This window comes from Bidens hawaiensis, unplaced genomic scaffold (assembly GCF_021521415.1).
Source record: "Bidens hawaiensis isolate Kalapana, Puna unplaced genomic scaffold, B.hawaiensis_p1.1 tig00044314_1, whole genome shotgun sequence".
In the NCBI taxonomy this organism is placed as follows: domain Eukaryota; kingdom Viridiplantae; phylum Streptophyta; class Magnoliopsida; order Asterales; family Asteraceae; genus Bidens; species Bidens hawaiensis.
This window is the reverse complement of record NW_027505889.1, coordinates 117,058-143,714: the sequence shown is the minus strand read 5'-3', so window position 1 is coordinate 143,714 and position 26,657 is coordinate 117,058. Positions and strand designations below refer to the sequence as shown.

At 35.9% G+C, this 26,657-nt stretch overlaps 1 protein-coding gene and 1 pseudogene across 2 annotated transcripts; one reads left to right on the top strand and one right to left on the bottom strand.

The window, feature by feature from the left end:
- Nucleotides 1-9,067: 9,067 nt before the first annotated feature.
- On the top strand, nt 9,068-11,618 carry LOC143615785 (uncharacterized). Its single transcript, XM_077088820.1, has 3 exons — nt 9,068-9,208; nt 9,416-9,595; nt 10,311-11,618. Exons 2-3 carry the CDS (start codon nt 9,425-9,427, stop codon nt 11,022-11,024), a joined length of 885 nt encoding a protein of 294 aa, XP_076944935.1. The 5' UTR covers nt 9,068-9,208; nt 9,416-9,424; the 3' UTR covers nt 11,025-11,618.
- A 4,707-nt stretch (nt 11,619-16,325) lies between these two features.
- On the bottom strand, nt 16,326-26,220 carry LOC143615787 (trafficking protein particle complex II-specific subunit 130 homolog; annotated as a pseudogene). Its single transcript, XR_013150538.1, has 18 exons — nt 26,157-26,220; nt 25,838-26,067; nt 24,039-24,217; nt 22,713-22,987; nt 22,467-22,623; nt 22,312-22,401; nt 22,084-22,245; nt 21,919-21,980; nt 21,729-21,819; nt 21,437-21,643; nt 20,395-20,940; nt 20,106-20,315; nt 19,192-19,528; nt 18,422-18,506; nt 18,261-18,345; nt 17,991-18,189; nt 16,974-17,344; nt 16,326-16,854 (listed from the first exon to the last, which is right to left on the bottom strand). The product of XR_013150538.1 is annotated as a trafficking protein particle complex II-specific subunit 130 homolog (transcript).
- Between the last annotated feature and the right edge of the window lie 437 nt (nt 26,221-26,657).

Here is a 26,657-nt window from a genome sequence, read left to right as displayed (position 1 = left end):
ACAGCAAGGCTACACGCACAAGGCACTCGCTACTTCAGTAGTCACATGAAGGAATGAGCAAGGCGGGAATACTCCCGCCTAAATGAGCCAGTCCGTATGCTTCTGGAAGGTCTTTCGTACTATACCTACTAATGTATGGGCGGAATAGACAATTTGACCAGAGCAGCCCATGAACCAATCACAGGGTGACAGCTCACCGACAAACAATACGAGGAGGAGCACCCTCTAGTACTGTTTGTCACTATTAGCCGCTGCTTACTCACCAACCCTTACGATGAGACGTGCGCAGCCTACAGTTGGTGGAACAGTGCGTAGCCGGCAGTAAAGGAACAGTATACAGCCGACCTTGTTACTGTTGGCCGTAGCCTATCCACCAACCAGCATGGCCTGTGCGTAGTCCGCTGTTGGTAGAACAGGAATACTATTCAGCCGGCTGTACCTTCTAGGAAACCTACCTTCGGCTATAAATACTCCAACACCTTGGAATGGTAAGGACATCATCTGATATCTCAATCTTATCTAGCAATCTCTTAATATACACTTATATTCAGAGCAATCTAGTCTGATTCTCACGCCGGAGGGTGGTCACAAGGAGGAACCCCCCCCCCTTCTCAGTGACGAGCTTACGGTGTCTGTTTTGCAGGTCCCCTGAAGAACAACCTTCTCTGCTGGACCTCATCATCCGTGGGAAACATTACTTAACCCCCAGATTATCTATAATCTGCTCGTGGGTTCACTTAGTGTTTCTTCAATGCATAAATAACATCTTAAAATATTTTTATAAATAAGATAAACTACGATTAAATTTCGAGAAAATGTATGTTGGCCTTTTCCCCAACCCGGCTGGATAAGTTTTGAAATAAACAAATATTAACCGTTTATTCATTCATTTGGCACCTTCATGTTTAACACTCCTTTTATATGAAAATATGTTTTTTTAGTACTTAAGTGGTTTCAGGAAGCAACCATAGCAGCAGTTGAACGTGGAGATGCACATATATTTTATGTTTAGAACTACATTATCTTTTCTATGTTTCGATATAAGTTTTATTGTAACTCTGTAAACCAATTGCACATGGTGATTGTTAGTGATTTTAGTGTAATTAAGGATCAACTTGTTTATCAAGTTAAATGTAATACGAATCTAAATAAGTCTGGTGAAGGGTGCACACTTATTTGATCTTATTATAATTTATAATCTTATTGGTACTTATGGGCGAAGCCCCTAAGTCATGAGGATTCCAAGGGGGCAGCGCCCTAGTAGTGGGGTGCGAGGGGCGGTAGCCCCTGGCAGGGTCCAAGGGGAAGCACCCCTGGCTGGGGTCGAGTTGCCAAGTCAGTTTGAAAATTTTTTATTTCTAACATATGTTTCTTTATTAAAAACGTATTAGAAAATTAATTAATTAATTAATTTTCTTTACAGAGTTTAATAAAATAAAGGAGCGTATATTCAGTTATTAGTTAGATAACTGTTATATATAATGTAGTTTAGTCATATGATGCGTTCACTGGTTCAATAAACTCTCACATTCTTCATACTGATTCTTGCACTCAATCTGAGTTTTATCCGGTCAAAACATTTGGGAACCAACAAATAGTTTTAGTCTGAAAGTGTTTCACGACTCTCAGATTTTCCTAAGATATACGATTGTAAGCATCCCTAACAATTACGTGGAAAGTTGGAGGTCTTGCGACAAATGGTGGCGGCCGGTGGCCAATGGTCATAAGTATGTGATGTATATCTTGGGTGAATTTGCATGGAAAATCATTGGGGCTGTTTATGCAAGCTGGGATTCGTGTCATCTATAAGGGTTATATTTGTAATTTTTTAGTTAGTTGTTGGTTAATATATTGATTTTTTAAATTTTTTAAAGTTTAATGAACAAGACTTTTGAATATGTAATTATTTAAAACCATATTTTGTTGAGTTTGAGGGAGACTCGTTTTAAAATTTCAAGGACTTTTGTATTAGAAAAGTCAAATTTGGAGACCATAATGTCAAATTAAGTTCGCAAATAAAGGCATCATATTATAGGGCATTTTAAAGGCAAAATTTTGACTTGTTTAAAAACGTCATTTTCGTATGAATTTAAATAGCGTCCCATTTAATGTTTCAGTTTGCAAGTTATGATAAAATAATGAAAGTTTTCATAACAACCACTAGTGTATATTTCATTTATAAACCTATGAAAGTTTTATATAATGAAAATCTATGGAATAGATGTTCAAGAAAAGGAAACGATACCATGGATTGATGGATATAATATTTAAAAATTTTAATATATCAGTTTGAGAATATATATTATTTTTGTATTTATAAATGGTATATAAATTCTCGTTAAAGTCATAAACATTGATCCGTTTAATAGTTGTGAAAGTTTGACAAATATATCAAAGAAAAAAAATACAAAAATAGAACGAGGTGGCATACCTAACTTTGGAATTTAACCTCCAAATAAGTGATGTTGGGGGTGTAAACATCGGGTCATATAAAACAAATATCGTTCTCTTTTTCCAAATACATTATATGTGAAATTCCTCTCTTATCCATAGTTAATGTGCTCAAAACCTGTTGATAATAATTGATATTTAAGTAGAAGGTTTTCTTATGTTTGAGTATTTCTCATATGGAATGGACATATCAATAAGTATCAATATGCGATTCACTTAAGGTGTCAAAAACACCCCTATTTGGGACTCATTGTGGACAATGAGATTTGTCTCACTAATATAAACATAAGAGTGACTCTTATGCCATTTGCAACATTCAATCTCTCTCACAAAGTATGATTTTTTTAATTGCCCTGGTTGGGATTTGTCAGAGGTTAATTATCTTTGGATTATCCTCACCCAAACACGTTTAATTCGGAGCTTTCATATCATCCACAACCACTGCCTCCAAAACATACGTGAGATATTCAAGGGGTAACATTTCTTATGGCTCGATATCTCTACTATGGACATAATAAAACTATGTGTTAATTCGCCTAAACTGTCACTAATACCCCATTTGGTACTCCTTGCCTTTGATGAGGGTTGCCCAACTATTTTAAAGTAACAATTAACAAAACAAGAGTGACTCTTATACCATATGTGGCATCGAGTTCTCATACCGTCCATTATTGTTCCCTTTGCCCATGAGGAACTCACATATTTGTTTTTTGTTGCCCGGATGAAGACTTCTTATAAGATAATTCATCATTGGTTTACCCGTGCTCGAGTATGTTTGATTGCAAAATTTTTTCCTCACCCACACCTAACGCTCAAAACAAGGTGGTGATCCATGACCTGAATTACCTAAGGACATAAGGTGCAAGTATATGGCACTTGGATGTATATGTCTTTAGCTGAATATGCGATACATATAAGATTTGGTACATTCTAATTTCCGAATATGCTATGGAATTTGGATCTGATTTTGGTGTTGAACGACAAATACACATATATTGGTTTTATACTTTTATAGACCGTGATGTGTCATATTATGTCATGCCGTCATGGTATACCATCACAAAATGGTCTAGTAGTAAGGAGTCTAAAAGATCTCTCGAGAGACCCTTGTTCACACCTTCCTTAGGTAAACATGTTCGATGGTCATTACAGTTTTTTTTTAAAAAAAGGTCATTGCATTCGTTTGATTTATTGTTATGTCCTTTCATCCTAAAAATGGAACTGAACAAGACGTTCTTTTATTTGTTGACAATATCTTCCGTTTTGTCCAAGCAGGATCTGAAGTATCCGCCTTGTTGGGTAGAATGCCTTCCGCCGTGGGTTATCAACCTACTCTTAGTACCGAAATGGGTTCTTTACAAGAAAGAATTACTTCTACCAAAGAAGGGTCCATAACTTCTATTCAAGCTGTTTATGTACCTGCAGATGATTTGACCGACCCTGCTCCTGCTACGACATTTGCACATTTAGATGCTACTACCGTACTATCAAGAGGATTAGCCACCAAAGGTATCTATCCAGCAGTAGATCCTTTAGATTCAACGTCAACTATGCTACAACCCCGGATCGTCGGTGAAGAACATTATGAAACTCCACAACAGGTTAAGCAAACTTTACAACGTTACAAAGAACTTCAAGATATTATAGCTATTCTTGGATTAGACGAATTATCCGAAGAAGATCGTTTAACCGTAGCAAGTCTTGCACGCCTATATGATCTTAGATCACACGGTGTGTTTTGTTCGAAATCATGTTTCAAATATATTGATATGGAATTTTAAGTTTTAAACCTTTCTACACTCATTTGGTTTTAAGGATGTGTGCCGGGAGTATATTTTGGGGTAACACCCAAGAGTATAAAACAATAGTAAAAAACATTGTTTTCGATCAAAACATTGATAATGATCAAATAAATTATTGAAATTGGAAGTTTTAATTGTATAAAAAACTTCTTCTAGACACTTGCATATATCCTTTTTTATATGCAAATTATCATTTTAAAATACGGATATATAATTTACTAGTTTAATTCTTACGTGTTACGGGAGTTTATTTAAAGTTTTGTTTTTTAATTGTTTTGTTATTTTATGATGATTTATTTTATTTTTTAACATAGTTTTGTTTTAATTTAATACATATATATTAGTTTGTTATTATATTTTTAATGTTTGGGTTTTATCAGCTGAGATGTTTAGGTTTTTTAGATTTTTAACGAACAAACATAAACGAACACGGGCATGTTGATTTTTTTAAATGTACAAACATGAACACAAATATTTGGCTAATGAAAAAAGGGGCGTTGATGTAGTTGACGATGGTGGGTAGTATCGGAAGTTAACCGACGATGGAGATGATAGACCAACAACGGGGAACATGTAAAGCAAATTAATTAAATTAGGGTTTGTTGATGAAAGTGTTTATCAATAAATGAGATCTTATAATCCATTTGAGGGCTATTAGAGTTTGGTAAGACCTATAAGTTATTCTTTGATGATTAATGGGTTATTTCACAAATAAATGAGATGTTATAACCCGTTTAAGGGTTTTCCGGGTTTGGTGAGACCCATGACCCGCGAAAATTATTGTTTGATCATAAAATAGTTTTACAAATAAATGAGATGTTATAACTCATTTAAAGACTATCCGGGTTTGGTGAGACTCATACCGTTAATTTGGGTCAAATGCATAAGAAGCCTCAATTTATAAATCAAGCAATCTGGTTGCTCTAGAGAACGAGGGAAACAACATGAGAGATGAGAGCGACACATAAGATTTTATGATAGACAATTATATAGATAGTTAGATTTTAAAATCTTATATATACTACCTAAGTTAAATAAAAATGCGACCATTCTTTTATATATATACAAGAGTTGATTGAATATTATCATAAATTCTTTTAGAAGACATGTCTCTTAGAAACCCTAGCACAAACCTCAAACGGGATTTACACAGATAGTCTATTATAAATCCTTAACATGATTTATATAAAGTTTCTTTTATGATAAAGTGTAATAATAAGTTGAATGTTAGTTTAATTTTTAAGATAAGATGACTGTAAATATATTTGCATTTAAAATAGCGTGTGGATAGTTATATTATGAAATCAAATTCTAAAACCTTAATTGCATTGAATATTGATTTTAAACACATTTGATATTTTGGAAAATAAAGTAGTTGTGTTTTGTATTTGATCCATATTCTACTATTCTAGAAGACTAATTAGTATTTGGATTATATTGACAATGTATTAAAACATCGGGTTTAAATGACCGTTTCATAAATCCTGAGGGTGGTAAGTTTTATGTTGGGTGCTTTTAATGCAATACATCTAAAGATTCAACATTAAACGTCTTTTCAGTCATCTTTGGGTTGGTTTTTCTTTTTCTTTAGTTTTCAAAATACCATTTCTTTTATTCATTTTTTTAATTTCGTTTACCATACTTTGCACCTTAATTTGCGGGAACCTGTCAACGGTAATACGTTCAATTTGTCGAAATCTAGTGACTTGTCAAAATATCCTAGTTTTAAATTTAATAATATCAATTTAATGTGACAATTTGCCACTTCATTGTAGTTTTCTTTGAATTAAAGTTTTATCTTCGAAATTTTAAACAATCAATATAAAAGTATACCGACTAATGAATATGTTTGATGCATTATCAATTTTAAGTAGTAAACAAGGAGAGTAACCCACTTATACATAGTGTTAGACAGATATAATAAGAATTAGAAAGATAGTTCATAATAAAAAAAACCAACTATATGTAATTAGATGAGATTATTCTCTTTGTTCCATACACTGATTATGTTTCAAAATGTCCATCTTTTAATTATTAACTAAATTTTAAATTATAATTGAGATATATAAATATAATTACATGGTTTTATCATATTTTTGTTCTAACATTGATTTCAAAAAACCTACCTTTACTTTGATATTGAGTTCATAGCCATATGTGATGGGAAGTCTATGAACTAGGTTGAGTTGGCACGACGCATTGATGTTCCGTGACAAGAACAAGAAAATTTGCGAGAGTATGAGCTCGACTGTAGTGGTTCTTCTCACGTCCAATAAAGAGTTGGTTATATGGTTTACTTGGTTATGGCATCAACTCCATGATCGGACCAAATTATAATTTAAGTTTTCTTTTATCTCAAAAAATTATTTTATTACCTCACATCTGATTTCAAATTCCACATTGTATTTGTTCGTATACTCCATATTTCCTAACATTCTAAATCTATGTTAACACTAAACTATTTAACATCTTATTTTGTATTTTTATATAGATGATAGATTTTTTTGAACCGCATACATAAATAGTAATGTCATTTTTTATAACCAGTCCGACCAATAGGACCATGACTCGTTTCGTTACAAAAACGTTTATTTAAATTTTGGGCCTAGGAAAATAAATATGAATGACACGTTGTGATTGAAACCAATTTATGAAAGTACATTTTGTATAAAAAAATGTAGACATCCGAGCGTTATTCTTTCAAAAACATTATCCTAACGTTTTATTATTTTTTATTCTTTTTAACCATCAACAAAAATAATTATATTAAGAGATTTTTCCTATTCGCATTCCTATAGTTAATACAGGTTGTGTGTAGTGGATGAAGCCTCTACAGAAACGTTATGCGTCATGTGATGTCACATCATCATAGGGTATTTATGGCTAAAATGGGTGTATTAGATGAAACTCATACTAAGACCAAGCGTAGTGGCACCTTTTGGAATGCGTTTTGCCTATAACGGCAGGGCCACCCCCCTTCCCCGGCCCGTTTTAGGCTATTTTTTAGGTGTTTTGTATATAACGCTGAATATGTGGACGGAAATTAAAAAAAACATTTATTCAAATCCAACGGTCATATTATCGTTAATTAAAAAAATATATTTTCTATATATTAATCAACTTCATCCCCAATCAAAACTCATCAAATGTATAAAATATTTCTTTCTACTCTATATTTCTTCACACCAACTTCACTATAAATGGATTTTCCTACTTCTATATATAATCGGTTTTTCGGGCCCGACCAACAAGCCGAAGACGAGGCGGAGGAAGAGGTGGTTACGAGTGCGATTGTGCTCGCGACAACTTATATGAGTTCTGTTACGAGTGCGATTAGCTCTCCACTCCCCCCCCCCCCCCCCGGGTTTCAAAAAGAGCATATATCGAACGAGATCGTACCGAAGCCAACAACCGGTTGATGGCGGATTACTTCAGCGACTCGCCGAGATACAAGAACCCGAAGACCTTTGGACGTCGCTTTCGGATGTCTACATTTTTTTATGCGCATCACCAATGAAGACGACAATGGAGACGAGTAGTTTTTTTTATTTTAATGTAATATTTATTTAATAAAATATTGTTGTTATTTGATTATTCTTAATAAAAAATAAAACAAAACGTGTAAAAGTGATTGGGCGCCACGTCTCGCATAACGTCTTGGGGTGGGGCTTTATGAATACACCATGTTTTTGTAAAAAAACATAACTCTAACCGGGCGCCACATGGCGCATAATGCCTGGTAGTAGGGCTTTATGACTACACATGGTCTAGTAATTATCTCTTTATTATTAATATTATTATTGATTAAAAATAATAAAATAAACCAATCCACCAAGCAAACCAATATTTTCCCCACCCCCGCGTTATGTGGGAAGCGTCCCACACTCCATAGCCCATTACGCCCAAGGGGGGCGGTTTTCCTAGCGCTATGGGGCTCCATGGGGTGGGGTAGCGCTCCACTACACATGGTCTTATAGCACGCGGTCAATGTGTTACTAAAGTCAAAATGATACACTTGAGTGAGTCCATGTGATTTGAAAACAGGTGCACTTTGAGTCCCTTATACTAACGGACGCTGGGTTTTCCATCCAGTAAGTGGTTTAATAATCAATCTACCCCTCTCGTACGTTTACCAACGTCTGATATATATTTCCACCGTCATCTTGGGCCAGACCATCCAATTAGACCTTCCACCCAACCATTCATCTTCACCCAGACCATCGAACACACCAAGTTAATTATTTAGAGCCCTAATGTTGCAATTCTTGTCTTCATATTCGACACAATCGAGGTCACACACGATCAATCAATTGAAATGCTCTTGTGGTGTAGGGAGCTACTATAAGATATCCCGGTCAGATGCAATTTCGAGTCAAAAATTCTTGTGTTGTGCAAGTCTTTCAACTGTTCAACTTTCTCATTCATTGATGATTGTTGATGTTAATTTTAGCGGTGCATTATTCGCTCGCTACGACATATACAAGATAAATTTCGTTTATTAACTATCTTAAATTGAAAACATTAAGCGGTTAAATCAACATCCATAATACTGATTTTGACATTCCAGACTGTGCAAAACTCAGTAAGCCAGGTTGAGACATATAATCCCCAACATTAACAACAAACAATGTTTAACTTTTTTTTTTACCAACCAACAAAAACAATTTTATTAATTATCTTAAACTTTAAAATCAAAAACATTTAGCGGTTAATTTAACATCCGTAAATTTAGTTATGCCCTTTTATAACCGTACCTCATTTCACTCTTCCCCACTAGTATAAAACATTAGCCCACTCTTCATCCATTCAAACCACCACCATCGCCGCCGCAACCACTTTTTCCGTTCGCTCTTACACCACCACTCTTCGTAACTAACTGTAAACCACCTTCTCGAGATCAACGTAATATTAATATTATTCTTTACATCAACTGTTATTTCTAGATCTGAAGTCAGGTATCAATAGTTTTGCTTAATCCACTTCTCCATTATTATTATTATTATTATTATTCACATATGTTATATTTACGGAACATGAATTCATTCCGTATTAGTCAATTCTCGTGACTTACAAACGGAATGTTTCTGTTTGCAGCTTTTTATAAAAGCGAACAGAATTTTATTCGTATTTGTATTTGAAATTTTACTGAATTTTGAAATTAGGGGGTAAAAATGGGGCGAGTAGGAAGAGATTGGACTCAGATCTACGCGATATATGGAATGGAGGATTGGCACACGCCGATTTTTCTCTTGATTCATGCGGTTGTGTTTTCATGTTCGTCGATTGTGTTCTTGTTGTACTTCAACTGGATCTGCTACTCGTTCGAGTTGATATCTCCGTCGGTATGGTTAATAAACTCTTAAGTGTGTGTAAATGATGGCGTAGTTGTTAATTGGGTGTTTTTGTATTGGTAATTGTAATTACGGGTTTATAATATGTAGAGTTATGTAGTTAACCCATATTTACATCAACCGTTTTGACCAAAAAATTTCAAAGTTTACACTACCTGGATATTGGCCGGACAGCCGTTTTGACCAAAAAATTTCAAACTTTACACCACTCGGATATTGGTCTGACAACCGTGTTGACAAAAATTTTCAAAATTTACACCGCTCGGATATTGGCCGGACAAACCCTAAAGATTCAAAACTTATTTTTGTTGCGGCCCTTTTCTAAATTTAAAAAAAAAAGATGAAAAAATCTAATGGATTTTGGTCAAAATTTTCAAAGTTTAGTTGTCAGAACGACCATCTGAATATTGTTCGAACGGTCATAGAAATATTGTTCAAATGGTTGTTCTAATCAATAATTTTCAAAGTTTTGTCAAAACGGTCACATGAGTGTTTTGTGTATGGCCGTCTGAATATCGTTTGAATGACCATCTAAATATTGTTTAAATGGTTGTTCTGACTAATAATTTTCAAAGTTTGATTATTTTTTGTTGGTCAAAATGGTCATATGCGTGTGTTGTGAATGGTTGTTTTATGGTATGACATCAGATTAGGATGGTGTAGCTATAGCATGATGCTATTTACTAATTATGTTTTTGTCTAATAGGTATTCTCCGGCAACGTCGCGAGATTCGCTGCAGGATTCACCGGCTCCGTCATGGCTCTCTCCGCCGTCTGCCTATTCTACGCGGCCGGCAACATGTTTTACTCCTCAGTCGCCTTACGCTGGGACATGGCCCAGCGTATGGTCAGCGCGGTCGACGACTGGTCCACAGTCAAGACCGTGCTAGACGTAGGCTGCAGCCGCGGCATCCTACTCAACGCGGTCGCCATGGAACTAAAAAAAGAAGGTAGTTCTGGCCGCGTTGTCGGTTTAGACCGCAAAAACACGACCTTATCCACATTAAAAACCGCGGCAGTGGAAGGAGTTCAAGAATACGTCACGTGCCGCGAAGGCGACGCAAGACGCCTTCCATTCCCAGACAACTACTTCGACGTAGTTGTCTCGGCCGGGTTCGTGCATAAAGTTGGGAAGGAATTTGGCCCAAAAACCGCGGCCGCATCCGCCGAGCGGATGCGGGTGGTTGGAGAGGTGGTTAGGGTGTTAAAAGAAGGTGGTGTAGGGGTAGTGTGGGACCTAGTACATGTACCGGAGTATGTACTCCGTTTACAAGAGTTAAAAATGGAAGATATTAGAGTGTCGGAAAGAGTAACGGCGTTTATGGTCAACAGTCATATTGTGTCATTCCGTAAGCCTAGTCAGCACGTGATGGGCCCCACTGAAGTGAGATTGGATTGGAGATTCAACAGTATCTTTTAGAAAAATAGAAAATAATATAATATAATATTATCCTAAGCTTATTTTTCCTTTTTTTTAATGGAAATATAATACACATATATAATATATAAATAAATATATGAAATCTGGTGAAGCAAAGTGGAACCAGAGATATTATGATAATAAAAACCTTGTCTTGGTTTTAATTTAGTCTATTTATAGTTGAAGCTTTAAAGATATTATAGAAAACAGTTGAAAAAGCGACTTTTTTTATGTAAAAGAGAGTATCGATTAGGCTCGTAGAAGAAAAAGGGTCACTTCGTCGATGACTAGCGTGAGAATTAGTAAAGTGGTTTTGATGTAAATGAGGCTATAAATTGGCCTTGTCATGGTTGTAATTTAGTATTTATAAAGTTATGAATGTGGTGCTAGTATTGTATTGTTGTTGTGTGTAAATATGTGTTCATAATAAAAAATGGACCTCGTTTTAGAATGGAAAATAACGTGTATTATTATTTTCTTGAGTGAAATTGAAGGAAAGTGATATTGATGAATACGAGGCCCTAAATTGGCTACGTTTGATTTGAATGTGGTGAGGTGTGATGGGCATTAAATGGCCTCTCCATGTGATATGATGGCTACCCACATGAAAATATCATCATCGTATCAAACCAACCTTAATGCGTATATACACGTATATACATGTAGTAAATAGTAATTAATAAAAACAATTAAATTAAACCAACCTCAATGCGTATATACAAACAATAAATACTAAACAACTTCAATGCGTATATACAAATAATAAATACTAAATTAAACAACTTCAATGCGTATATACATGTAGTAAATACTAAATTAAACCCATATGACAATATCACGACCGCATCACGTGAAAAAAAAAATCAAACCAACCTCGATGTGTATATACATGTAGTAAATATACTAGATGCATACATAAACAAATTCATGTGTAGTACATACACATGTGCTTGCATCATGCGCACATTATGGTTTCACTTTGTTTTAGGAGTAACTTTGTAAAAGAGTAAGAAAAAAAAGATCTCGTGCATATATGCATTATAAGAAAGAAAATGACTGATTAATTAGATGTAATTAAAAGTAAATTTGAATTCGAAACGTCTTGAATCGGAGTTGATTCGAAATACCTGAATAAAAAAAGAAATAAATAATATGCACAAAATAAGTAAAATTGGTATTTTTATATAGGAATTTATGAAATTTGTATTTTATTTGCTTCTAGTAAATACGACAAATCATAAATTCAATTTGGATGAGGAACTTGCTCAATTATTCAAAACCCAAGTTAGAATTTTGTTCGAATATTCAACACCCGAATTCAAATTCCGTTTGCATTTTGGATTTATTAATTCAGATTTGAATAAGTGAAGCTCCTACCCGATAAAAGAGAACAACTCAAAAGATAACTTATTTACACCTTGCTCAAATTTCATATTAACAGGATTTGTTGACTCTTAAGATTTTTTTTCATAAAGTGGTATTTCGTCCTAAATACTATAAGGCATTTTGAACAAATTGATTGTGGATGATAATCAAATTTACAATGCAATGTGACTTAACAACAGCAATCCATGAGAAGTAACTTTCTAGGCATTTTTCTTTTGTTTTTCTTTTTGCTGGTCAACATACTCTCTACTCGAAACCTACTCTACTCCTAAAATCATCACAATTGCATTTCGTAGGAGTTGAATCCACGACCACTTGATGAACATACCATTTTACATTTTTACCATCAAAATACTCCATTGAATACATTAAAAAGTTTTCATTTGAACAATAAAAAACAATAAATTTGTAAGCCATTCCTTAATCCAGATAAAATACAAAAGTAGAGAAAAAATATTGGTTAGTAATATAAAAGTGTAACATCCCAAAATTTGCAATAAATAATATTTTATATATTATCTCTCATGGTGGATAAGTTTACTTAAGACGGTAAATAAAATAATAATAAAAGAGGGAAAGAGAAGTAGGCTAATTAGAGAGAATTAATTATGGACTAAAAAGGAAAGATGAGCCTTAGGTCCATGGGCTTAAGGGAGTATAAATACCCCTTAAACCCTAAATCTTTCCATTTCCATCAAACTTATCCATCTTATTCTCTCTACACCTTAAAACACACACTTAAGCCATAAAATACCTTCCTTAGCCGCCACCCATTATCCAAACCATAAACCGATCATAGTAATCATAGATCTTCGATCATACAAGAGAGCTAACGAGTCCAAGGTCGTGTATCAAGCTAGCCGTGACCCTACTCACGTCAAAAGGTACGTTTTAAGCTTAAAGGTTACATTTTTATGAACGTTTTGCCATGAAACTTGACCCTAGAGTAGATCGGGTCTAGATGTTCCATAAAAATACAAACTTGATGATTAAAATGGATGAAATGGACTCATAGATATAAACGGTTCATAAAGGAAACCCTAGATCTAGCCTAGAACGTTTTAACCCTATAAAGGTTTAAGCTTTATGTCTAAAACGGGTTAGATCTTGAAGCCGTGATGATAATGGGTGTAAAACGGATATGAACGGTAAAGAAAAGTTGTTAAAAGTTCATGAATGGAACCTTAGAAAAGTAACTGAGCATGGGAGAAACATAAAAATGGAAAGATGAGCTGAGCTGGGTGTTCTCGGCCAGAAAAGGAGATCTCGGCCAGAAAAGAATTCTCGGTCAAAACGATTATTCGGTCAACATTAGTTTTCTGTCACCAAAGGTTCTCGGCCATAGGGTTCTCGGCCAATGTGTTCTCGGCTAGAACCATTAGTTCTCGGTCAAGAACAAGGTTCTCGGCCACCCAGGTTCTGTTTGGTTTGGGCCTGGACCCTGTTGGCCCAGATGAACAGTTGGACGGACTTAATTAAGCCCATAAGATGCTAAGCCCAACTTAGAGAATAAAATAATAATTTAAAACTCTAATGAAAAATGTGTTAAGACAGTTAATGGAAATAAAAATTTTCAAAGCTGACCTGGCAGCTCGACCCCAGCCAGGGGCTCTGCCCCTTGGACCCCGCTAGGGGCTGCCGCCCCTAGAACCCCGCTGCCAGGGGCGCTGCCCCCGGACCCCGTTCGTTGTGGGTTATATAAAGATAGAAATACGACATGAGTAGTAATAGTTAATTGATACATGTGAATATTATACAGTTAGCCGTGCACAGCTCAAGAAAGGGATTACGATTAACGGTGAACGTAACCGCATTCAGGTGAGTTTCTAGCCCCATTTATGTGTTATGTTTTCGGGGCTGTGTGCATACTCGATGTGATTGTTAATACATTTATCCTAAGTGATAAGTGTATGCCTTATGTGATTATGTGAAAGGTAAGAATGATGGCTTGTCGGTATGTGAACGATCTTCGGATATTGCACGTGCTGTCAAGATATAATGTTATGTATAAGCTATGAATGATATGTATGTATGTTATGAATGAATGTAAGAGATAGAAAGGTAGAAAAGGGACTGGACCCTAATAATATCCAAGGCAGAAAAGGGACCGAGCCCTTTAATAATCTCGAGGCAGAAAAAGGGACCGGACCCTGATAACTTCCGAGGCAGAAAAAGGGACTGGACCCTAATAATATCCAAGACAGAAAACGGGACCGGACCCTAATAATATCCGAGGCAGAATAGAATAGAGTAAAGTAAAATTTGATTTATGAGAGTATGAATGGAAGTATGTATGTATGTATGTATGTAAAGTATGTTATGTTATTAAGTAGAACTCACTCAGCGTAGCTGACTTTTAGTATGCACGCAGGTGAGTAGAATGAAACAGCTCGCTTGAGGGGAGCACGTGACATTGAATAATAGGCTGGCATCAGAAGACGTTTATGTTTAATATTATATTATTTTGAAAGACAAGGTGTTTATTCTAAGACAAGTTATGGATTAATGTAATGCTTATGAAAGTTTTTATATTCCACGTATGTTCTTATTAACTCTGATGATTAGAACTATGTTGATGAGTAAATCCAACGTCCAAATGTGAGGCACCGGTAACGGGGCCTTACAAAAAGGATGTGAGGGTTAGATTCACAATTTATAATATTTGATGATTAAATGTACAACAATTAATTATCTCAATATTTATATGAATATAGAATATTACAGTATTAATATTTTTATTAACCCATGTTACTTGATCCAAATGGTGAATATATTTATTGTTATGGATAACTTAAATGTATATACATCTATCACCTATCACTTGAATATGTACTATTAAAAGAGTTAAAAGAGGTGAGACATTTCTTTTTGTACTAATAATGTTTCCTTACATTTACTAATGCTAGCTGTGATAAATATTATGTCTCTCTACATAAATTGATATAACTTCATCGAATCATTATTTTTCCTTTTTTTAGTACACATCCGGGATCACCCTGACAAATGGATCACACTTTTGCCTGAATATGAGTAGCAAAATGTGATGACCTGGCTTACCCACTCAGGAGAAGCCCATAGCTGAGGAAAAAAACCTCGTAACTCAACTTGAAACAAAATATCAACTTTATATTCTTAAAACTGATAGGAAAGTATATGTATGAATAAGTAATTATTAGGCGGTGTTAAAAAAAAAAGGAGAAGAAGCAATTATCAGGCATAGCAATCTTGACCCACCATCCCAAAACTGGATTGATATAGGTCATTTAAAAAATACTGATTATACTGTTCATTTGAATCACATATTGTTGCGCTATTGTATGCATAACGACAAACAATTGTCTGTAGTTATATACATATGATGCGTACTTATAATTTGTAAGTACACAAACACAAATTTAATTCGACTAAAATACACGAGTCAAATCGTAATGATTTAATACATTTTACATGAAAAAACCAACATAAAGAGAAACAGACCCCTCTCTATACATAATAATGCACTGAACCTCCATTGTGTAAACGTGAATAATAGGTTTTAAATGATGTTTAAAGAAAAAAATTAAATGATGTTTAAAGAGGCACAACCCCATCATAGAGGTTGGGTCTTGACCTTCAAATAATAACTAGTAGGTGACTCATGGAGGTGAGATTGTGAGAATGCATAGGGTTAAATGATTATGTCACACTTACTAATTATTAAACCATTATAATAACAAGCTCCTTTAAAAATTCAAATCATTTACTTTTAAAAATGAAATTCTTAAACCAGTTTTGATATAAAGAAATATGCTTTGATAGCTTCATTTTCAATATTTTCTTAATTGACTGTACAGCATTTGAATATGACAAAAGTAAAGATTAGACCCTACCCATTTTCAAAAGTTACAAGGCATTAGAGATTTGGATTTTAACTCATGATCTTGTCTCTAAATATTCATACATTGTGTCACTTTAGTGTTCCTATGTATCTGCCTTAATTCATGCATAGAATATACATATGTTGTTAGCTAAGATACATGTTTAAGAAACTCGAAAAAGAATACGATTTAATGTACCTAGATGTTTATTAGTTTGGTCACCAACGTTCCAAATATACCGATACAAGTGTAACATTCATCTAATACACAACGAAAAATGCACATGAAAAGCAATTAATCTACTTTATAAATTTAATAAATGAATAAACAATGTTCTTGCATTATTTATGATGCTGTAACGAACTCTTGTCGCGTATATCCCACCGAAAAATACTAGGATTTTTCAAACATCAATGTGGAATGCAAAATGATGAGCTCAAAGGTGGAGGCAGGACACACACTAAATGTGGGCCCGCCGGGTTGCAACATATGTGGGCCCGGTTGACATTTGGCAAGTGGAGTTGTGGAGGTCTTACATGCCCAGCAGCTAATGGCACACACATTATTGATATCTCAATTCTTGCACCGGTCACATTCCAACAAATATCAATAGCATATTGTTACGTTAGTAAATGGGTCAGGTCAGATCATCTGACCCGACCCACTAACAGACTTACAAGAAGTGATATGAAATATTGAAATCACCTTGTTTTGCGGAGAGAGGGGCATGGCCTCGTTTCCTTCCGGCAAACATCCAGTTTTTGGAGTTTGCGTTGACTTCAAATATTAACTCGTCCTTTAAGTCAAAACTGGTCAACCTTTCAACTCTCTATTTGAATGTGACAAGTTGACCAACTGTAAGACCGTTCGAAGGTAAAGGAAGAAAAGCGACGGCTAATAACGGCTCTTGCACTGGCCGTTGTAAAGTGAGACCACTTTTGAACGTTAAAAACGTGTCATCCTTTTCGGGTCCTTCGGGTTTTAGAGATAGAGGGGTGTGAGATCCATGATATCTATCCCCGCTAATTTCATATTTTATATTTATTATTGTATCACGATGCACCACTACCTCGTCATCTGTAAAAAAGAGTCACGTAAATGGTTATTCTAATAGATTATTAAACTAAAGGTAAAAAAACGTCCCAGAAGTTCATAGGTTGTCACCTCATTCGTCCTTTCCACTAATTGGTGTTACCGTGTTAACGTTTTCTATTACTTTTTTTAAAAATGATCATTTTTCCCTACTTGTACAACTAAAGAACAAACTTTGTAAGTTTCACACTTTCACAGTTTTAAAAAATGGTTAATTAATTACTAAATAAAATTTAATATATATAATAGAGTGATAAAAGTTAAAAAAAGGAAAAAAAAACATAAGAAATAGTAAAACGGCGAAATGGTCATATAAAAAAACTAACAGACAAAAAGTTAACACCGGTTTGCAGAAAGAGAAAAAAGCGTGACAACATATGAACTTCAAGGCCGGTTTTTGTACTTATTGAAGTTAAATGGCACGATGTACAAGTTACCCTAAATATAAATAACGAAAACTCTAATTTACTCTTAAACTAATATTTTGACAGTTTAACCAATCAGATGACGCCACATAAGCTCAAAAGGCGAGCATCTCAACCTCAAGAATGTAGGGTCCACATGACGTCTTTTGATTATAATCAAATGACTGTTTAGATAATGATAATGTGTTAAGAAATCAACTAACTACCTTCATTGCCTTCATTGGTTGTAGCTTCAAGTGATATACCAAACAATATTCCGGATTTAGATGTCGGAGGAACAACCAACGGGAAAATGCCAGATGTCGGTCTACCATCACCTCGTCCAGCGTGAGAAAAACCGTCTTGTAAATCCAATGAAACATCATGTATAGTTAATGTAGCCTTCACTTGTGACTGTAATATAACCTGCAAAAACACCAAAACTTTTAACTCTAGTTATAACAAATTTTTCATTTTTTAAATATTAATAAACAAACCTGTAAAAACAAAGAACCATCACAGCCCTGGTCCGTGACCTGTGTGCTGACGTGGAACGGGTCGTTGAAAAGAACCGGTATAGTCCTGTAAATAACCACAATATTAAACGGGCTAGTCATGTTTTGACTATATTAATAACGGGTCAAAGCGGGCTATAAACCTTTTCAATATTTGATTATGTGACACTCCAAATTCGAGTTTTAGAGCTAAAGTCCTCAGCCCATTAGCAATGTTTGGTCTTTGGGCTGAAAATACACCTAAAGAAAAGTCAAAATAGATTATTAAGTAGTCAACAAAAGTCAAAGTAGAATATTAAGAAGTCAACAAAAGTCAAATAGAACATTAAGGAGTCAACAAAAGTTAAAATAGATTATTAAGTAGTCAACAAAAGTCAACACAGAATATTAAGGAGCCAACAAAACTCAAAATAGGTATGTATTCAACCAAAGCCAAAATAGATTATTAAGTAGTAAAAAAAAGTCAAAATAGATTATTAGGGAGTCAACAAAGTCAAAATAGGATATTAATTAGTAAAAAAAAAGTAAAAATAGATTATTAAGCAGTCAACAAAGTCAAAATAGATTATTAAGTAGTCAACAATAGTTAACATAGATATTAAAGAGCCAACAAAAGCCAAAATATATTCTTAAGGAATAACAAAGTCAAATAGATTATTAAGGAGTCAACAAAAGTCAATATATGATATTAATTAGTTAAAAAAGTCAAAACAGATAATTAAGTAGTCAACACAAAAGTCAAACAAGATTATTAAGTAGTCAACAAAAGTCAAAACAAATTATTAAGTAGTCAACCAAAGTTAAAATAAATTATTAAGTAGTCAACAAAAGTCAAACCAGATAACTAAGTAGTTAACAAAAGTCAAACCAGATGATTAAGTAGTCAACAAAAGTCAAAAGTCAAAGAAGTAACTAAAACCTGCTGATGTGCCTTTTGGCAGCCCATCACTAATGGCACAAACTGGAATCCATAAAATGGTAGTTATACTGCTGGCCCACTCTGGTAACTCTATACAACCATTTGTAAGATTAAGTTGACAAATGTTATTATCGTTATCGACACGTTTCTCGATCTCAATGGCGCGTGATTCCTCGATCTTTAACGCGGGCCCCACGTCAATGTGTAAACGGGCTCCTTTGAGAGAGTAGTTTAATGGCTTGATAACGATCCCGACCCATTGAGGCTTGTTTATTAATAATGCGGATGAGACTGTGGGATATAGGTCCACAAGGGATCTTGGTTTGAACACCTAAATTTGGAAAATAACAAGAACGGGTCGATTCGTGTTATGGTTTATTTCTTAAGGTTAAATTAAAAAAAATAAAAAATAAAAGCGTAAAAGGAGACGGGCCAAAGGTATAGGGGTGGCAACTTTTGACACGACCCAAACACAACACAAAAATAAAGAGGTTTTGGGTTGGAATATACAACCCGTTTTAAAAACAGGTCGTGTTTGGTTGAACCGTTTAATTAAACGGGTTGTGTTCGGGTTGACTTGTTTAAACCGTTTAGTTAAACATGTCGACCCACTAACTTGCCTATGACCCGTTGAACCTTTTTTTTACAACCCTCCAACCCGATTAACATGTTTAGAACTTGAATATTACCTACCAACCCGTTTGACACGTTTAGATACATGGGTTAAACAGGGCGTGTCTCACCCTAATAATATTAATGCATAAAAACTTGATTATTTTAAAAATAAGATAATTCCCTTATCATACTTGATTTTCTAAATATTTATTAAAAAATGTGTTTGAATAAAATAGTGTTTCTGAGTCAACCCAACCCGATACCGTTTTGACACATAAAAGCAGGATTAATACCGTCAATATAGGCTTAACGGGCTTATCAAAACCGATATCACCACTATGCGCGGGCCCACCTTTCGAGAAACCATGAGACCTGAATCTTAAATGACCAATCTGCCCTGTAAGAACACCCAACACATATGAGCCCGGTTTCTGCGCAGGCAACGTAAGAGCAATCGTATTCCGACCCGTATTCAACACTGTAACACCACCGCTCTTAATCGCCTAAAAAATGTTAAAAAAATTCACTATACAAATTTGTTTAAAAAACTGTAGTAATTAACTAATGATCATTTACCATTACCTTAACACGTTCATCCGCGTTATGTGTTGATGTCAATGTAAGACTAAGTGATTCAAGAGTAATATCATCAGGAAACTCACTGCATAAAGTCAAAGTCAAAGTTCCCGGATCCCCGTCACACAGCTCCATTGGTGGGCCGGTGTCAGCCGAATATGTTATCAATGATGACACATCTAACGGGTTCGGGTCAACCATTTCAGTTTGTGTAAGACTAACTAACTCTGACTGGAACACTTGGCGTTCTTTGACCGAGAACAAGTTTTTATCTAAAGAAAGTAATCTCACACATGATGACAAGTAACCGGGCTTATCGTTTAATATTTTCTGGCATTCGGCTAGATTCGGAAGCACGTCTGCTAACAAATCTTGCCACCCGTCACCAGCATAAAGAGCACACACTTTTTCGTATGAACTTGCAGCCTGTTCATAGTTCTTGTGTTTGAAGTAAACGGACGCGATTTCACCATCGAAAACGACTCCATGTCTTTTCCACCATGCATGGTAAAAGTTATCAGCAGCCCCCTTTGATAAGTCCAGGTATTTTTTCTGTTGAAAGCGCGCATCATAAATATTTTGATATTTTAAAAGAGACTGGAAAAAAAACTAAACTCGAAATCTTAGACAAAACCATAATGGGCCCGTGGATCGGCCCACATTATGGATTTCGTCGTTACGGTTTAGAAGTAATTGATATAATCCTAAACCACATAGTTTGCTTTCGTAAATGGTTCTTGGGTCAAGTAAGATTACTATTTTGCCCTTTTTAAAAGTTACACATTAACCCTCTACAATTTTATATGTTTTCAAACATTACAGTTTAACCCTGATGTTTATAATAAACATAAGGGGTTAAACTGTAAACTTTTAAAAGAATAAAACAACATGGGGTTAAAGTGTAACTTCTAAAAAGGGCAAAATAGTAATTTTACCTGACCAAGGACCATTTATGAATGCAAACTATGTGGCTGGGGACTAAAACAACTACTTTTAAACCGTAACGACGAAATCCATAACTTGGGCGAAACATATGAGTATCTTATACCTCAAACTCCTCTAAAGATGATAAACATTTCCATAAATCAGGATCAGTAATAGTCGCACGGAGAGCGTGTTCAGCTGCCACAAAAATTTCCGTAAGTTTCTTGGTATCAACCGAGCTCTCGGTTTTCAGAAGAGGAGACGGTTCAAGAGACAACTGTTTACTTTGAATACCAAAGTGCTTGGCTCTTGGAGTAACTTGAAGAGTTAACTGTAATGTATATAGTTTAATCATTTCATGTTATAAAAAAATATCATTTAATAAAATTTTTTTTATAAATTATAAAAGATAATACCTTTTCTTTTTCAAGAACCTCAGATGAAGCATCAGAGGGAAGTGAAGGCCATTCTGCAGGCATAGGCCAAGGTAACATGCTAAGTGAAGCACTACATGTACAAGATAAAAAAAAATATTTTAAAATTTATTATTTTATTTTTTTTAAATGTAAAAAATCGATAATAAAAAAATAGTGAGTGAGTGATTACCTGTTGAGTGGACTTCTTTCTATATCAGATCCGAACCCGATTAGGTATGCAAGCCGCATGATCTGCCAAACGTTCATGATATGGCCCGTTTAAAAATTTTAGCTTAAAAGCAAACGATAATATTCTCTTTCTAGTATGCATAATATGGCCTGTTTAATAAACTACCTTAATTCGGGATAAAGTATATAATTCAGCCCGCATACGGTAATATTCTCTTTCTACATCCGGTGCTATTTGTCCGTCTCTATAATGGTCAGCGGTTGCATTGATCAAGCTCAAACACGAAGTTAGGACCCAAACTTCCCTCAAGCAGAAAGGCAAATTACTCTGAAAATAAATGATAAGTTAGATATTATTACAAGTAACCGACGGTCAACGGTTGCATTGACCAACCTCGTGCCTGGCCAAAGTTTCTGAGAAACTGACTATAAATGAGAACCCTCTTGATGCAACGTCAAACGGACGGTGTAGATCAAACAACAGCTGCATAAACCGGGCCCGTTAGAAACTGGTTTGAGTATATTAAGTTAAAACATTAGATTAATTACCTTAGCTTGATAGGCAAATAGATATTGATGGAACTCGAACTCTCTAAAGGAAGTTTCTTGTACAATCTGTGTTGTTTGTTGTTACGGCTTAGTATCGCGGATTGATCGTCTCCATGCTCCTTTCCTCCAAAATCTCTATTTTTGTCTACATTTTTAACTATACCATGCAAAATAATAATAATAATAATTATAAAAATTCAGTATTTATTAATAATTAGTTAACATTTTATTTGAAACATTAAGCACCTGTATCCAAGTAAAAGAACTCTATGTGATCATATTCGCGTAACGAATCCTCAGGAAGATTAGCCATCTCTAACATGAATGCCAGGCATTCTTTGAGGATGAAAAAGTCACAAAAGCTCCAAGTGGGCGATAACCGTTGTTCATTGTGCTTACGAATCTCATCCTCGTAGAACTGGACGCGTCTATCAAGAGTGTTTCGGATGCACTCCATGGTTTTGAGTTCAAAATCTTCCCAAAAGGGTTCTTCACTGTCAAATAAGTCAAACTTGCAGCACCTGGTCAACCATGTAGTTTTTCGACAGATATTAAAGTCTTTTCATGTTCTGACGGACCAAGAGTAGCCATGACGCAAACGAGCCCAAGCCGACCTGTTTTGACCCATTACCCAACCCGTTTTGACTCATAACCAAACCTGGCCCGTTTTGACCCATTACCCAAGCAACTTGATTTGACTCATTACCATCCCTGCCCATTTTAACCAATTACCTAAAACTGCCCGTTTAGACACATCACTCAACCCGGCCCGTTTTGACCCACTACCCAACTCGGCTTGATTAACCCATAACTCAACCAACCTGTTTTGGCTCATTATCCGACCCAACTCATTACTCTGCCCAGCCTGTTTTGACCGATTACCCAATCTAGCCCGTTTTGACTCATTACCCAACCCGGCCCGCTTGACCCATTACACAACCTGATTTGACTCATTACCCAACCCTTCCCATTTTTTACTAATTACCCAAACCTGCCCGTTTAGACACATCACCCAACCCGGCTTGTTTTGACCCACTACCCAACGCGCCCATTAACCCATTGGCCATTTATCAACCAACATATTTTGGCCCATTACCTGACCCAACCCATTACCCAAACCTGGCCGTTTAGACACATCATCCAACCCGGCTCGTTTTGACTCACTACCCAACTCGGCCTGTTTGACCCATTACTCAGCCAGCCTCTTTTGGCCCATTATCCAACCCAACCCATTATCCAGCCCAACTTGTTTTGACCCATTACCCAATCTGGCCCATTTCGACTCATTACCCACCCGGTCCGTTTGACCAATTACCCAACCTGATTTGACTCATTACCTGACCCTGCCCGTTTAGACACATCACCCCACTGGCCCATTTTGACCCACTACCTGACTCGGCCTGTTTAACCCATTACTCAACCAACCTGTTTTGGCCCATTAACTGACCCAACCCATTACCCGCTCTGGCCCATTTCGACCCATTATCCAACCCGGCCCGTTTTGACCCAATACCCAACACGACCTATTTTGACCCACTATCCAACTCATCAAATACAAGCTATTGAATATACCTATCTCTCCTTCTTGAATTGAAATCAACTTCAAGTCTGGCATAAACCTTCTTTTCCATCTTGCTCACGGGGTCATTGTCCGATTTAGCTTTGGACACAAACACGATGAACCACTCCTCCTCATTTTGCAAAATTAACTTCAGACGTGGTTTTAGTACCGTCTTGAACTCGTCTAGATCCTACAACAACATTTTATCATTTTCAACCAACTTTTCGATAAAAAAATGTATACTTTATTCAAATGTAGCTAGTTGATTAATTTAAGTTGAATAAAATTGTATGGCATTCGAATGTGTAGTGTAGAGGCAACATGGAGGACACAGATACGACCAAGTGTCACTTGTTCCCGAACCTTCTTGAAATATAACAAACTCTAGTGGTTAGCACTCCTCTACCCCCCCCCCACCCTCAATCCACAACGTTTAACGCTTACCAACATCGCCAACTTTGTAAGTGTTAAATTGAGCCATGATAAGTATATTTCCTAGAAACACCAAGTCACCAACCGTCGGCCTTCTTGATCATATCTCACACGAACCCTGGTCCTCACCGATGATCACACGGAGTGGGACCGTAATGAAGACTATGTTTGTGTTTGCATCAATGCAACCCTGACCCTTCCATTGCCCATCTCGCTGTGGGTATCACCACTACTACCGAACTTTGGTCCATAATCGAAACCACCTTCTTTGATCAAGTTTATGCCAAAAAATCCAAATACAAAACTCAATTCCAACTACTCAAAACAAAATAATCAAACCATCACCACCTATTGTGATACCGCCAAGAAATTGGTCGACCAAATGCAATCTGTTGGTGACCCGGTTACCCATGAAGACCTCGTTTCACAAATTCTCCTCTGTCTCAGTTCAACTTTTGATGCGTTTGTTCTCAATGTTAAGCAATATGAAAACCACCATCCTTTGCTCAGTTATGTTAAAAAATTTGTTGGTCATGGCAACCGATGGTATTGGATTCGGATTCGATTGCCGGTCATTAACCAACAATTTTAAGCATAACTAAGCAAAGGATGGTGGATTTTCATATTGCTCAACATTGAGAACAAACACATCAAAAGTTGAACCGAGGCCGAGGAAAATTTGTGAAACGAGATCTTCATCGGTAACTGGGTCACCAACGGATTGCAATTGGTTGGCCAATTTCTTGGCGGTATTACAATAGGTGGTAATGGTTTGATTATTTTGTATTGAGTAGTTGGAATTGTGTTTTGTATTGGGATTTTTTTGGCATAAACTTGATCGAGGAATGTGGTTTCGATTATGGACCAAAGTTCGGTGGTTGTGGTGATACCCACGGTGAGATGAGCAACGGAAGGGTCAAGGGTTGTATTGACGCAAGCACAAACAGAGTCGACATTACCGTCCCACACATTGTGATCATTGGTTGGGACAGGTTCAGGTGAGATATGATCAAGAATACCGACGATTTTGTAAATGGTGGTCATGACTTGGTGTTTCTAGAAATGGTCAATCTAACACTTACAAAGTTGACGATATTGGTAAGCAGGAAACATTGTGGGTCGGGGGGGGGGGGGTGTTAAGGGCGTGCTACCACTAGAGTTTGTCATATTTCAAGAAGGAAAATAGAAGATAATCTTGTGCATTATATTCTCATATTCAGATTACATATAGTTATTTTACAATGAACAAGCTATATATAACAAGAGCTAAACTAGGACACTAGTAAATGAATCAAGCCATAACCGACGGTCTAGCTTCGGTCAAACCATAACCGACGACATACATTTAATGTGAACATTAATAACTCTTAACAGTTACCTCACATGCTACAAGAACCACAGTTGCATATGGTTCTTGAAAACAAAAGTACAGTTGATCCTGCAGGACTCGACTCTTGATCCTTGAGTCAGTAGTTAACAAAAACTCAGCTTGTAGGTTATCGACAGTCACCGGATACCGGTTTTTGTTGTGTAATGTAGCTCGTTTAAACGGAAGGCGTTCGTCGAATTTGTCCTTGACAAGAGGCCACAAATCACTCACATCTTTCACTGAAATTATTATGATTTTAATATTTGATTAGTCAGACAGATTAATATGTTATGAATGTAGAAACAAAACAAATGTATATATTATATACCGGCAATCATGAGGCCATCACATGAAATCTTGATGGACTGTAACTGAGCTAACAAGTTTGCCATCGGTGGATTTGGGTTACCGGAATATGGTATTTGAGGGTGATGAATCAGTCGTCAAGTGATTGATGTGTGGGCTTCATGGGCGTACTTTCAGATCAATGCATGACTTGTTCTTGGGTTTGTTTAACGGTTTTTGGTGTGTGTGTGTGTGTTTTTTGGGACAGTTTTGTAAAGAATATGAATAAATGGTCGAATAAATGGCCCATTTGGGTTGGTTTGATATTATTAATATTAACTTTTCCCCCCCTAACTATGAAGACACGAAATGTTCTCCTAAAATCCACGTAATTCTTACTTTATGAAACTCAACCCCTACCTATAGATAAACATCTTATGCTAAAGCTGCACAAATCGGGTATTTTCAGGAACCGAAATAAGATAGGAACCGGTATGATCAACAAAAATCAAAACCGGGTCCGGGTATATTAGGGTATTTGACC